Below are 13,677 nucleotides of genomic sequence, written 5' to 3'. Positions count from 1 at the left end.
GAGCCAGGATCTGTCTGCCCCGCAGATTCCAGGACTCCCCGGAGTGGGTGGCTTACGTGGGCACCACCTACCTCAGCGGCTCAGAGGCCAGCACGGTGCGGGCCCGCGTGGCCCGGATCATCACACACCCATCCTACAACTCGGACACAGCTGACTTCGACGTGGCGGTGCTGGAGCTGGGCAGAGCCCTGCCCTTCAGCCAGCATGTGCAGCCCGTGTGCCTGCCGGCCGCCTCGCACGTCTTCCCACCAAGGAAGAAGTGCCTCATCTCAGGCTGGGGCTACCTCAAGGAGGACTTCCGTAAGCACCCACCACCCGCAGCTAGGCCAGCATGGCATGACCAAGCAAACATCCCACGGTCTGGCCTGGTTAGCCGCGAGTTCTGTATTTGCAAATTCACCCACTTGCAAAAATGCATCTGACCCCCCCCCCCGGTGGACACTTGTAGGGGCTCTGGTCACAATGTGGAATCTGTTCCCAGTGAGGCAGTGGAGCTTGGTGACACCCTGCCTTCTCGGCTCTGCTCAGACTGGAAACTGGTGTCCTTCTTCTGGTCTATTCACCACCATGTTATCATTTTTTTTCATTTTCGTGCTTTCTGTGGCAAGTTTGACCAAATCGAAACAGGCCCCAAGCATAGAGCTGACGTGCTGACTAGGGTCCTAAGCGCAGGAGGGCTGGGATGTGTCTCACAGGGAAGAAATCCATGTATTCAATGAGCTTTGTTCAGGCGAGGGTTATAGCGCGATGGACTGTGAGCTCCCTGTTAGTGAATCAACAACACAGGATAAGTGAGGTGTCTCTAAACAGAAACACACTGTCGTGAGGTTACGTGTGGATTGGTTGTGACCAGGGTCTCAGGGGAGCCTGGCCCTGGGAAGGTGATATCAGTGTAGGGGTAACTATGTCAGATCAACTGTGATTGATGGTGAGAGGTGCTAGGAAGGAAACAAGAAAAAGGAGTTGGGGTCGGGGACATCTTTAGGAAAGAGCCTGAGATGGTGATGCCTAATATAAGACCAGGCATCCCTATCCCAATCCCATCCAGGGATTGGGTAGCAGGCCATTCAGGGAGAAACCCCTGCCCACACGGAGCCCCCAGTCCAGGCTGGCACTGCCTGATAGAATTGTCGGTGGCAGACACCCACCACGTCTGTGCCATCCACTAAGGGAGTCAGCAGCCCCGTGACCTGGGTTGGCGTGACTGAGATACTGAATTCTCCATTTCATTTCATCGTGATGAGCTTCAGTCTGCACTTAAATAGCCTTACAAGGCCAGTGGCTATTGTGTTGGACAGCACAATTTCAGGGGCAGTAGGTAGTAAACAAGAAAACTGACGGGTGGTGACGGGGTGGAGTAAAATCAGGCAGGGATGCAGGGGCAGGGGGCTGCAATTTAAAACAGGAGATGAAGAAGGCAGATTCCACAGGGACAAGCCTTGTAGGCAGCCGGAATGGCATGTGCAAAGGGCCTGGGGTAGCCAGGATAGCTGCTCCAGGCTTGGGCATTCAGGTTCAGCTGGGGGTAGGGAAATGCCCTGGAGGGTTTGGGGGAAGGCTACCTAATCTGATTTAATGTTTAATCAAGATGGGGCTACTGCCAGGCTAAGAAACGTTTCCAGCAGGGAAGTGGGGGCTCAGGGTGGGTAGGTTTGGGGAGGGGAGGGAGGAGCCTAGTCTTGAGATGTCCAGGCTGGGAGGGTAGTTAGTGGGCACTGGTGGGCCTGGCTCCTTTCTGAGCTGGGGCTGCAGCAGGTCTACCGCACGGGGTGGGAGAAACTGAAGCTCAGGCTCCCAGCTCGGGATTTTGGACTGCTGGGGTCCTGGGGTGCTCCCCCCTCATCTCTCCCCATCCCGAGCAGTGGTCAAGCCGGAAATGCTGCAGAAGGCCACTGTGGAGCTGCTGGACCAGGCCCTGTGCGCCAGCCTATACGGCCACTCACTCACCGACAGGATGGTGTGTGCTGGCTACCTGGACGGGAAGGTGGATTCCTGCCAGGTGAGCCCAGCACCTGGGAAAGGGGCCAGGGGCCCCAGGGGACGCTCCACCAGCCCCTGAGGTCCTCGTAACAGCCCCCCATCCTCCCACCCAAGGCTCCCCTCTCCCAGAAATGGGGGGGGGGTCTTCTGTCTCTGGTCCACCACCAAGACCCTCTGCTGGGTTGGCCACATGGCTGCGGGTTTCCTTTTTAGTTTGTATCTTTGCTGCCCTTTCTAAGGCCTGGTGGGTGGGGAGCGGCTGCTAATGTGCTCTGCTTGGCACGTGAGAACCAGAGACTGGAGAAAACGTCAGGAAATAGCAGGAGAGAGCTTGTGTTTAAGGACATAAGTGTGCACAGTGAGCTGGGTGTGAGGAGGAGGCAAAGGAAAGCAAGACAGGATGCTGTGGCTGCCCATGAGATGACTGGAGGTTCCTAAGCCACTGGTGACATTATCCAAGATCTATGGGGCTAAGGAGAGGAGGGGATATTGTTTATCTGGGCTGAGTTTTTAACTGCCAGTGGTGGAACTGAAAGAGGCCTTAGAGATCCAGAGTCCAAGTGTCCTGTTGTATTTTTCGAGGCGGAGACTGAGGTTCTGAGATGTGAGTTTTCAGCCACGAGTGCTCCGTGGGCTTGTGAGGAACACATCCCGCAACCAGAGCTCCCCCTATGACCCGTAGCTCTGGATCTGGGGCCAGATGTGGCCAGGGAGCCCCAACCCCTCCTGAGGGTGTGCCTCTGTCTCCCAGGGTGACTCAGGGGGCCCCCTGGTCTGCGAGGAGTCCTCTGGCAGGTTCTTCCTGGCCGGCATCGTGAGCTGGGGAATCGGCTGTGCGGAAGCCCAGCGTCCGGGGGTCTACGCCCGAGTGACCAGTCTGCGGGACTGGATCCTGGAGACCATCGCTGCTGCAAGCAAGCCTCCAGCCCCCACGGTGGCTCTCGCCTCCACCACTCTCAGCACTGCCTGGCCCACCAGCCCCAAGAGCCTGGTGACTGACACCCTCATCAAGCCCACACTGGCCCCTAGCACTGTGCCTCTCGACTTGGCCACCGCTTCTAAGCCACAAGGTATTTTCTGGGGAGACAGCAGCAGTGTGTGTCTGCTCTGCACAGGGTCGGATGGATTTGGTACTGGCTTTCTGAAGCACTCTGGGGAAGAGATGGGTGATTGATTAGTGATGTCTGTCAAGTGCATGGGCAAAGGCATGTGGTCAGCCTTCACATTTCCCTGGTAGCTCAGCAGTAAAGAATCCGCCTGCAGTGCAGGAGACCTGGGTTCAATCCCTGTGTTGGGAAGATCCCCTGGAGAAGGAAATGGCAACTCACTCCAGTATTCTTGCCTGGAGAATCCCATGGACGGAGGAGCCTAGTGGGCTACGGTCCATGGGGTTGCAGAGTCAGATGCCACTGAGCATCTGCAAAACTCAGGCCATCCAGGAGGGTGTACTCAGAATATCCTGAAGGTTCAGCAGGGGACCAGGGACCAATGTGGGGGGCGGGCAGGGTCAGAGAGAAGCTGAGTTGAGGCTATCACAGACATGGCACCCACGGGCAGCATATGCACTCTCCACTGGTCTTGACCATGTGGTTTCCGAGGACCCACGTCCAGGATCCACTGGCCTGTCTGATGCTGACCCCTCTTTATGGTCCCACAGACCTGCGAGGCTGGGAACCAATCCAAACTCTGCCTCATTTAAATGCCGCCTGCATCTGCCCTGCCCCCAGCCCCGTATAACCAGCTCTGTCGGTTGAGCCCCCTGGGTTGTACTGTAGGGGCTGCAGGTGTGTGTCTGCTGCGCTGAGGCTGGTGGGGCCGGGGCCTTTACAACCTTGCCTTCTTTCTCACCACATCCCCTACTGGACGAGCACTTAGGGCGCCTTAAGTCTCGGTTTCCTCATCTGTGTGATGCGCCACTTCCCAGCCAGAGACCCGGGCCACCCCTGGAACCAGGGTGGTCCCAACGCCAGCAGGCTGAGGTGCCTGGACCCTCCTGTCTTGTCCCTGCAGAGTGTGGGGCCAGGCCGGCGCTGGAGAAGCCCACCCGGATCGTGGGGGGGCTTGGGGCCTCCTTGGGGGAGGTGCCCTGGCAGGTCAGCCTGAAGGAGGGCTCGCGGCACTTCTGCGGAGCCACCGTGGTGGGGGACCGCTGGCTGCTGTCTGCCGCCCACTGCTTCAACCAGTAAGGCCCCCTTGACTCCCCCGATATTACCAGGCAGGTCCCCCACCATCAAATCCCCATGTGCTCAGAGACCACTCAGGACCGAGGGCTGGCGGGGGAGGGGCCTCCCCTCCCCACCAGGCTCACATCTAGATGCAGATGGGATGAGGTGGTTGGGGGGCAGCATGAAGAAGTAGGGGGCTCTGGGGAGTGGCTTCCGGGAGGAGCCTGGTCTGTAGGGGACACAGGGGCCAAGTAGTTGGGGGCACAGGCCCCTCCCCTTTGCTCAAAGGCGGCAGCATTGACCTCTGATGGTCACAAAGCTGTGCAGCCCTCTCACACCTTCTTGTCCCAGAAGGAAATGAGGCCTGGAGTCAAGGGGCTCCCTGCCTCACCCTCCCCGGGGCCTGGGTCCCCCAGCTCTGCCTGGTGCCCTGGGGGCTGCAGAGGTGGGGGCGGGGAGTCTGAGCGGCCCCTTCCTGGCAGCACGAAGGTGGAGCTGGTGCGGGCCCAGCTGGGCACCGCGTCCCTGTCGGGCGTTGGTGGGAGCCCCGTGAAGGTGGGGCTCAGGCGGGTGGTGCTGCACCCCCAGTACAACCCCAGCATCCTGGACTTCGACGTGGCCGTGCTGGAGCTGGCCAGGCCTTTGGTCTTCAACAAGTACGTGCAGCCCGTCTGCCTGCCGCTGGCCATCCAGAAGTTCCCTGTGGGCCGCAAGTGTCTGATCTCCGGGTGGGGCAACACCCAAGAGGGCAACGGTGAGCTCCCCATGCCCCCTGGCCTGGGGCTCTGATCCCCCTGCTTGCAGACCACTCACCTTTCCACTACCTCAGGGTTTCAAACTCCAGCCTAAGGCAGCTACTTTTTATTTTATAAAGTTTTATTGGCACACAGCGACACCCACTCACTCATAGATGGCCCCCTGGGGCAGCAAAAGCAGAGCTGAGTGGTCTCCATGAAGACTGGCCCATAAAGTGGAATGTATCTACTGTGTGGCTCTTTATGGAAAAAAGTTGGGGGACCCTTGTTATACCATGCATAGGCCCCCACCAAGAGTTAATGCCTCCTTTGAAATCTGAGTAGCCCCCTTGCAGGGCACCCAAGGTGCTAGGGAGCCCGCTTGTGGGCCATGGTGAGGTCCTTGGGCTCTGAGGTCTACCTCTGTCTCAGTCTGTGACTTTACACACATCCCTGCAAGGACACGAGCCTCTGTGCCTCCCTCTGGGTGGGGGTGCTTGTGGTCAGAGCGAAGCCCTCGCTTAACAGTGAGCCCTCTGTAAGTGGCCCTGGGTGGATGCTCCTTGTCTTGGCAGCCACCAAGCCTGACCTTCTGCAGCGGGCGTCTGTGGGCATCATAGACCACAAGGCGTGTAGCGCCCTCTACAACTTCTCGCTCACAGACAGGATGATCTGCGCCGGCTTCCTGGAGGGCAAGGTGGACTCCTGCCAGGTGAGTTCAGGAGGGACCTGGCTGAGAGGGACCGTGACAAGTCCTGATTTAAAAGGCTGCCTACCACGTGTTAACTGAGAATACATGGGTATGTAAATGACCACCCTGTCACACATGACATGGGGGTGACCCATTTTTAAGGGGAAACCAATTGGATCCAGAACAGAAAAAGCTAGCTAGACCACGCAATCAGGGCCAGAGACACTTACAGGGAAAAGAAGTCCAGGGAACGCCCTGGCTTGGGGCTCAATCCCTGGTTAGGGGACTGAGATTCCAGAAACCATGCTATGTGGCAAAATAAATACAAAAAAATATAAAGAAAGAGAAAAAAAAATTCACAGACCAGTGTTACTTAGAAGCATAGACAAAAAAAAAGCCTAACAAAAAGCAAATTCAATCCACTAGGGTATTATAAGGAAAAACATCACAACCAAGGTGAGTTGATCTCAAAAATCTTGGCTCCACACAGGAGACTCCGTTAATGTTATTCAATGCATTTGTACTTTGAAGAAAGAGAAATAGGATCATCTTCAAAATCAGAAGAAAAGCATCTGAAATATAACAGAATCCTACAGCAAACATGATGCTTTAAAATCATCTTACTGGAGTATAGTTGATTTACAGTGTGTTGGTTTCTGATATACAACAAAGTGACTCAGTTATATATGCATATACTTTTCATATTCTTTTCCATCATAATTTAAAAATACTGAATATAGTTGCCCATGCTACACAGTAAATCCTTAATCTGTTTTCTATTTAGTAGTGTGTATCTGTTAATCCCAAACTCCTAGTTTATCCCTCCCTGCCCCTTTCCCCTCTGGCAACCACAAGTATGTTCTCTGTGAGTCTGTTTTTGTAAGCTTACCTGTGTCATATTTTAGAGTCCACATATAAGTGATACGTGACATTCGTCTTTCTGACTCATCTCACTTAGTATGATCATCTCTGCATCCATGCATGTTGCTGCAAGTGGTATGACTTCGTTCTTTTTTATGGCCAAGTAATAGTCGATTATATATACGTACCACATCTTCTTTATCCAGTCCTGCCAGTGGACATTTAGGTTGCTTGCCTGTCTTGGCTATTGTGGACCGTGCTGCTGTGAACTTTGGGTGCATGTATCCTTTTCCAATTAGATTTTTCGTCTTTCCTGTATATATTGTCCAGGAATGGGACTGCAACGTCGTATGGCGACTCTCATTTTTTAAGGACCCGCCTACTGTTCACAGTGGCTGCATTAATTTACACTCTCAGCAGCAGTGTAAGAGGGTTTCCTTTTCTCCACATCCTTTCCAGCATGTTATTATCTGTAGATTTTTTAAAAAATATGATGGCCATCCTGACTAGTGTGAGGTGATACTTTTTTTTTTTTACTTTTTCCATTGTAGTTTTGATTTCCATTTCTCTAGTAATTAGTGATGTTGAACATCTTTTCATGTTCTTATTGGCCATTTGTCTTCTTTGGGCAAATGTCTATTTAGGTGTTCTGCCCATTTTTTGATGGGGTTATTTTGTAGTACTGAGTTTGTGTATTTTGGAGATTAAGCTCTTGGCAGTTGCATCGCTGGCAAATATTCTCTCCCATTCTGTAGGTTGTTTTTCATTTTATGCTTCGCTGTGCAAAAGCTTGTTAAGTGTGATTAGATCCCATTTGTTTAATTTTGCTTTTATTTCTCTTGCCTTGGGAGATTGACCTGAGAAAACATTGGAAAGGTTTACATTTTGCCTATGTTAACTCTTTGAGGAGTTTTATGGTGTCATGTCTTACACTTAAGTCTTTAAGCCATTTTCAATTTATTTTCATGTAGGAAGTGAGGAGTGAAATTCTAACTTCATTGATTTACATGTGGTTGTCCAGCTTTCCCAGCACCACTTGCCTCTTTTTCCCACTTTATATTATTCCTTAGGAGGGCTGTTTTTTCTTCAGGGTTTTCTGATGTTTTGTTGCCAAGGCAAAAGTAAGAGCCATCTCAGCCCAGAGGGGTGACCTGCTCCAGGTCACACAAGGTCCCGCAGCCCTGTGTGGGTGTGAGGCTGGCTCCACTGAGGAGCCGTTCCCACTCGTGGGCATGTGGGAGGGCCTGGCAGCACCTCCACAGTGAGGATGCTGGGTGCTCAGCCAGCCCTTTGTCCTTCCTTTCCAGGGTGACTCTGGGGGACCTCTGGCCTGTGAGGAGACACCTGGTGTGTTTTATCTGGCTGGGATCGTGAGCTGGGGCATCGGCTGTGCACAGGTCAAGAAGCCGGGTGTGTATACCCGCATCACCAGGCTCAAGGGCTGGATCCTGGCCACCATGTCCTCCCACTCGCTCCCCACAGCCCCGCTGCCCACCACAAGGATGCCCACCAGCAGTCACACCAGGACGACAGCAGGCCTCACAGTCCCGGGAGTCACGGCCAGCACACCCACTCCCCGGGCCACCATCAGGGTGACCAGTCAACCTGCCAACAGGACCACCGCTGCTGCGACCTCCACTCCTAGGGGCCAGACACCACTGCCCCCAACTCTGAAGACCACGGTGGGCGCCCAGCTACCAGGTACCTGGGGAGATGGAGCGGCACGTGTGGGTGGCGGGTTATTGTGTCTGTCATGGGGCTGCATCATTGTGGCCCAGTTGGGGGCCTAAAATGCTTGTCATCTCCCCATGCTGGAAGCTGGAGTCGGAGATGGCAGTGTGGGCAGGTGGCTGCCTTCTCCCCCGTCCTCAGGTGGTCTCCCCTCTGTAGGTGTCTGTGTCCTAATCCCCTATTATAAGGACCCCACTGGTACCAGATTAGGACCCACCCTATTATTAATAACCTCATTTTAATTTAATCATCTCCAAAGAGTCTTATCCTGGGGGTCAGGGCTTCCACTTCGGAATTTTGGAGGGGAGAGAAGTCAGCCCATCGTGGACCCTGATTCTGCAGGTGCACGTGTTAGCAGCCAGTCCCACAGGCTCCCGGTAGGGTCTAAGTGGGGACAACTTGGCAGTAAGTGGCTGAAGATGTCATGACAGAGAACGTGGCCCTGAGCTTGGGTCTGGGACATTATTAAATATTAATCAGAAACATATGAAACTGCTGTGTTTGTGGGTCAAAAATAAAAGCCCCATCAACCATAGGCAATTTTCTATGGCTGAACCAGATGCCAGCGGCAGTGTCCCAGGCTTCGCGGGAGAATGGGGCCTGTCCCCACCTCTGCCACCCCCCACATTCACAGAGCCCAGGCAGCCTGAGTCCCCAGACACAGACCTGCACCCACAAAGTCAGGTTTATGGACTCACTACAAGGCAGACCACACCCCAAAGAACCATGCGGAGACTCTCCAGAGGAGAGGCCAGCGCTGTGGGGTGTGGGGACAGAGCGGGTGCTGGGCATGCTGGAGTGAGCCCAGAGCCAAGCAGACCACGTGTGTGTGTATGTGGTGGGGGTATCTGCACCCCGTGCCTCCTGGCCCCCACTCAGGGACCACAAGCTTAAGACACAGGTGGGATGTCGAGCCCAGAGCCCCTGCGAATCAGGTCAGAGTCTCTGTGACTGCTCTGGATCCAAGGGGACCTCTGCTGGCTGCGACTCCCAAAGGCTGCTCAGAGGAGGGTGTTGACACTGCAGAGCCGCAGGGTGCCCTCAGAAAAACTCTGTGTCCTGTTAACTCTGCGGCTGGGTCTGGTCTCCAGCCCGGTGATGCTTATGAAATTTTCCAATAGCTACAATTCTTACCATGGGGCCGGGAGGTGGAGGGAGCCCTGGAATGGCACATTTTGTTCCACGTGGGGGTAGTGTTTCCAGGAGAGGGGTGCAGCTTTGGCTGAATTCTCCAGGCCTCCTGGTTCCAGGCAAGCTGCAGATGGGGTCAAGTGGACCAAGCTGGTGGCCCCCCTCTGTCGCCACCTCCAGGTGTGGGCATTGAGCCCTTCTGCTTCCTGCAGCCTCTCTATCTGCTGAGGGGGCAGGGGAAACAGCTGGGTGGTGGGGACAGGATCAGATGTGTAACCTGAGCGTCCCTTCAGCTGGTGATGGGGGCCCTGCAGCACCCCTTGCAACCACCCATTTCTTCCTACTCTCTTGTTCTGAGGGTGCACCTTGTGCTGGGGTCGGGGGGGCGGTCCACAGGATGGGGGACACCCTGGGAAGGACACCAGGTCACTGGGACTCGGGTAAACAGCCCATTGCCGGCATCCAGGAAGCCAGGCAGGGCCTCCTGGGAAGCCGGTGGGTGTGCGAGGGCTTGGAAGCAGCAGGGAACTGGACTCCTGGGGAATGAAGGCTGCCTGGGAGGAGTCGGGATGGGAGGGGATCCTGGCACGGAGCCCCAGCTGGGGAGGTGCGGCGCCAAGGCTAAGGGTACAGGAAACAAATGCATTTCAAACATCTGAGACCAGAAGAGGCGCTGGTAGGACCAGGCGCAGTGTCCCGTGGGTGGGGCGTTTTCCTGAGGTGGGTCTCCCACCGCACTCCTCCTCCCTAGCACAGCCAGGCAGGGCTCCATGGTGGGACGGGACAGTTGGCATGGAGGAGGCGCGGGCCCCCCGAGCAGCAATCACCTGCCTCTCCCGCAGACTGCGGCCTGGCGCCGGCGGCGGCGCTGACCCGGATCGTGGGCGGCAGCGCTGCGGGCCGCGGGGAGTGGCCGTGGCAGGTGAGCCTGTGGCTGCGGCGGCGGGAGCACCGCTGCGGGGCTGTGCTGGTGGCGGAGAGGTGGCTGCTGTCGGCGGCGCACTGCTTCGACGTGTGAGTCCTGAACGTCCCGGCCCACGTTGGTAGTTCACCAATCGCAGCCCCTGAAAATTCGGAGCCTGGCACCTCCGCCTTCGCCCGGAACGCCCTTTCCTCACACCCACAGCCCCAGGCCCCTCCTTCGCTCAAACCTTCCTGCCTACCCACCACCCCAAACTTGGCTGCAAGGGGTGAGTCCAGCCCCCACCAAATGCGGAGGTGCGGGGGGCCTCCGGCCAGATCTCTGGGGGCAGTGAGACCCTTTCATCCCCAGCCCAACTGGCTTGGACCGGCACCACCCTAAAGGCCCTCCAAGGTGAGAGGAGGGTCCCCGTCCTGGCAGGGTGCCCAGGAGGAGGGCCCGGCCAGGGTTCCTGCCTTCCATGGAAACACCCATCTCAGGATGCGCCTCACAGTGCCGAGGTCGGAGCGGTCGGGAGGCGGGACAGCGGGTCCTCCAGCCACCAGAGCCCCAACATTGGGTGGAAATGGACACAGCGTGTAGTGTCAGCTCAGTGCCTGGCGGCCCCTCTCATCCTCCCCCCCCCCCCCCCCCGCCCCATTCTAGGGAAAAGGAATACTCAGCTGAGGTCAGGTGCCGGCCACGGTTGCAGGGGCGCCCCCAGCAGGGCAGGGGCGTGGGGACCCAGGCGGACGCCTAGCCTTCACATCCCACAGCTACGGGGACCCCAAGCAGTGGGCAGCCTTCCTGGGCACGCCGTTCCTGAGTGGCGCTGACGGGCAGCTGGAGCGTGTGGCGCGCATCCACAAGCACCCCTTCTACAACCTCTACACCCTCGACTACGACGTGGCACTGCTCGAGCTAATGGGGCCAGTACGCCGCAGCCGCCTGGTGCGGCCCATCTGCCTGCCTGAGCCCGCCCCGCGGCCCCCCGACGGCGCGCGCTGCGTCATCACAGGCTGGGGCTCCGTGCGCGAGGGAGGTAGGATCCCGCCCAGACCCCCACTGGGGATCCCCTGTGGTAGCGAGCGGGCACACAGCCTTACCGAGTCCCGTCCTGCCGCTCGCCTGCAGGCTCGATGGCCAGGCAGCTGCAGAAGGCGGCCGTGCGCCTCCTCAGCGAGCAGACCTGCCGCCGCTTCTACCCGGTACAGATCAGCAGCCGCATGCTGTGCGCCGGGTTCCCGCAGGGAGGCGTGGACAGCTGCTCGGTGAGCGACTGTGCAACTGAACCGGGGCTCCCTGGGGCCACACCCTCAGGACGCAAAGCCCCTCAGCTGCTCCCCCCCTCCAGTGCACTTCCTCAAACAGAGCACCTTTCGGCTCTCCTGGAGTTTCCACTGAACCCCGCCTTGGTGGACACCTCTAGAGAACCAGGTTCCACCCCCACCACATCCTCCCCCAGCCAGGTAGAGGGGTCAGGAGCAGCAGGGCAGAGGCCGTGTCTTCTCCAGGCCCACCAGGCAGGTGTCCACCAATGTGCCAGCCGGATGAAAGCTCACCTGAGCATTGAACCCATTTCTCAGATGGCAGTGAGGCTCTCCCAGGGGCGAACACTACTACTTACCTGGGGTCACGGAGGTCAGGCCAGCCCACCCTCGGCTGCTGGAGGGGAAGTACTGCCCGCTCTGAGTACCTTTCCTGTCTCCCCTCCTCAGGGTGACGCGGGGGGACCCCTGGCCTGCAGGGAGCCCTCCGGCCGCTGGGTGCTAACTGGGGTCACCAGCTGGGGTTACGGCTGTGGGCGGCCCCAGTTCCCGGGCGTGTATACCCGGGTGGCTGCTGTCAGAGGCTGGATCGGGCAGAACATCCAGGAGTGACCACCACGTGGCTGCCCAGACGTGGACCAGAGACGAGGAGGTGGCGGCGGTGGGGTGGGGGTGGGCTGTGGGTAACAGGGGGGTGCAGTTGAATTGCATATTTTGTTCCAATAAAAACAGCCCCTCGTCTGTAGCCTGCTGGCTCGGCACCTCCGTGTCACAGCAATGACCAACTGTCCACCCCTCACACAGGGCTAGAGGGGGAGGGAGGGGGGGACTTCCAGGGAGAGACCCACCCTCAGCCCCTAGGCAGCCTTGTCTGCAGGCTCCCCTTTCCATGAACAGCACTCCCTGTCACCTGGGAACCCAGGTCACTCGGGAAAGAAGGGGAGGGGTGCTGACGCCAGTCCCCACAGAGACCCCAGCAGGGAAGACACACAGGGTCCCCCCACATACCCTCCCTCCCTCCGCGATCTGTCTCCAGAAGTCAGAGTATAGAAGGAGCCTGGCCACAGCCACAGGTCCAAACCCCGATTCTGTGCTCAGGCGTGTGGCTGCCTGACCTGGGCGCAGTGGCAGAGCTGCCCTGGGTCTTTGCTCTCACCCTCCAGCCCCCACCCTGAGCAAGGTCCCTGCTCCCAACTCTGATTCCCCCACCTTCAGCAGGAGTGAACACAATGTGTAAGTTAAAGGGTCCCGAGATAAGAAACAAAGCTACACACACACAAATGGTAACAAATGGCACCTCCACCAGACCGAGTCTCACTGGATGTCCACTTTACATCAGCATATTAGATGACACACCCACCAGCAGCCAGGACCAGATATTAGGGACAAAACAGGGCAACCAGGGTGGCCCCCTCAGAAAAGCCCTGCCTGTCCGGGGAGACTAGTACACATACCTCCCCAGTGTCAGCCTCTCCCCCACTCCCTTTAAAATTAAATCCCTTTGGCCATGTGGGCAAGAAGCTTACAGTGAACTAAGCTCCTGATCCCCCGTTCTCTGGTCACTGAATAAAACTGCTGTGTCCATCTCAGCTTCGGTCTCTTTATTCACCTACTGGAACCTGAAGAGAACCTCCCCTGAAGCAGAGAGCTGTGGTTGGGAGACCAGGGTCCACACCACTTAGTTTGGTTACAAACTGGCACACAACGTGGGGTCCATTCCCTCCTGTAACTCAGGGCTTACTCACTGACACGGGGGGACAAGACCAGCTGAACCACCGGGCAGCTCTGAACCCCTCGGACCAGTGAGGGCTACTGAATTCATCCTGAGACCTAAGAGCAGCTGAGAATCCAGCGGAGCGCTCCCCAGGTGAAGAATGCCTCCACCCGCAGCACATCTACAGCAAGGCTGATACCCGCTGCAGACTGGGGCCGTGTCCAGTGGGACTGGAAACTTCCAGTTGCTGACATTAGAGGGGACCTTACCACCTCAGCCCTCTCCCACAGCATCTCTGCTCCCAGCCCCACGAGGACTGGGTCAGATTTCAGCCAGAGACCTAGACCACGCGCTCGGTGCTGGACGTGGTGGGTGCCACATCACCAGCTAGCCAGCAAGGCCCCAGGGGAGCTGGAGACAGACTAGAAGCAAGAGCTCCCGGGAGGCTGTGTGTGCACGTGTGCGACCAAGCTGCTGGCCACGTAGAACTGCCCCTGGGGT

The 13,677-nt window shown here is 57.3% G+C and overlaps 1 protein-coding gene across 1 annotated transcript in view; it reads left to right on the top strand.

Moving 5' to 3' along the window:
• Positions 1–13,045, top strand: part of TMPRSS9 (transmembrane serine protease 9) — a 32,928-nt gene extending 19,883 nt beyond the window's left edge. Inside the window, exons 8-18 of the mRNA XM_069591471.1 lie at positions 26–300; positions 1,863–1,999; positions 2,732–3,050; positions 3,991–4,162; positions 4,628–4,899; positions 5,455–5,591; positions 7,739–8,132; positions 10,136–10,307; positions 10,971–11,236; positions 11,329–11,465; positions 11,913–13,045. Coding sequence (XP_069447572.1) covers positions 26–300; positions 1,863–1,999; positions 2,732–3,050; positions 3,991–4,162; positions 4,628–4,899; positions 5,455–5,591; positions 7,739–8,132; positions 10,136–10,307; positions 10,971–11,236; positions 11,329–11,465; positions 11,913–12,074 — 2,443 coding nt within the window. The 3' untranslated portion in view covers positions 12,075–13,045. The remainder of the gene's footprint in view (positions 1–25; positions 301–1,862; positions 2,000–2,731; positions 3,051–3,990; positions 4,163–4,627; positions 4,900–5,454; positions 5,592–7,738; positions 8,133–10,135; positions 10,308–10,970; positions 11,237–11,328; positions 11,466–11,912) is intronic.
• The last annotated feature ends 632 nt before the right edge of the window (positions 13,046–13,677 follow it).

This window comes from Ovis canadensis, chromosome 5 (genome assembly GCF_042477335.2).
Source record: "Ovis canadensis isolate MfBH-ARS-UI-01 breed Bighorn chromosome 5, ARS-UI_OviCan_v2, whole genome shotgun sequence".
Classification (NCBI taxonomy): domain Eukaryota; kingdom Metazoa; phylum Chordata; class Mammalia; order Artiodactyla; family Bovidae; genus Ovis; species Ovis canadensis.
This window is presented reverse-complemented; position numbering and strand designations above follow the sequence as displayed.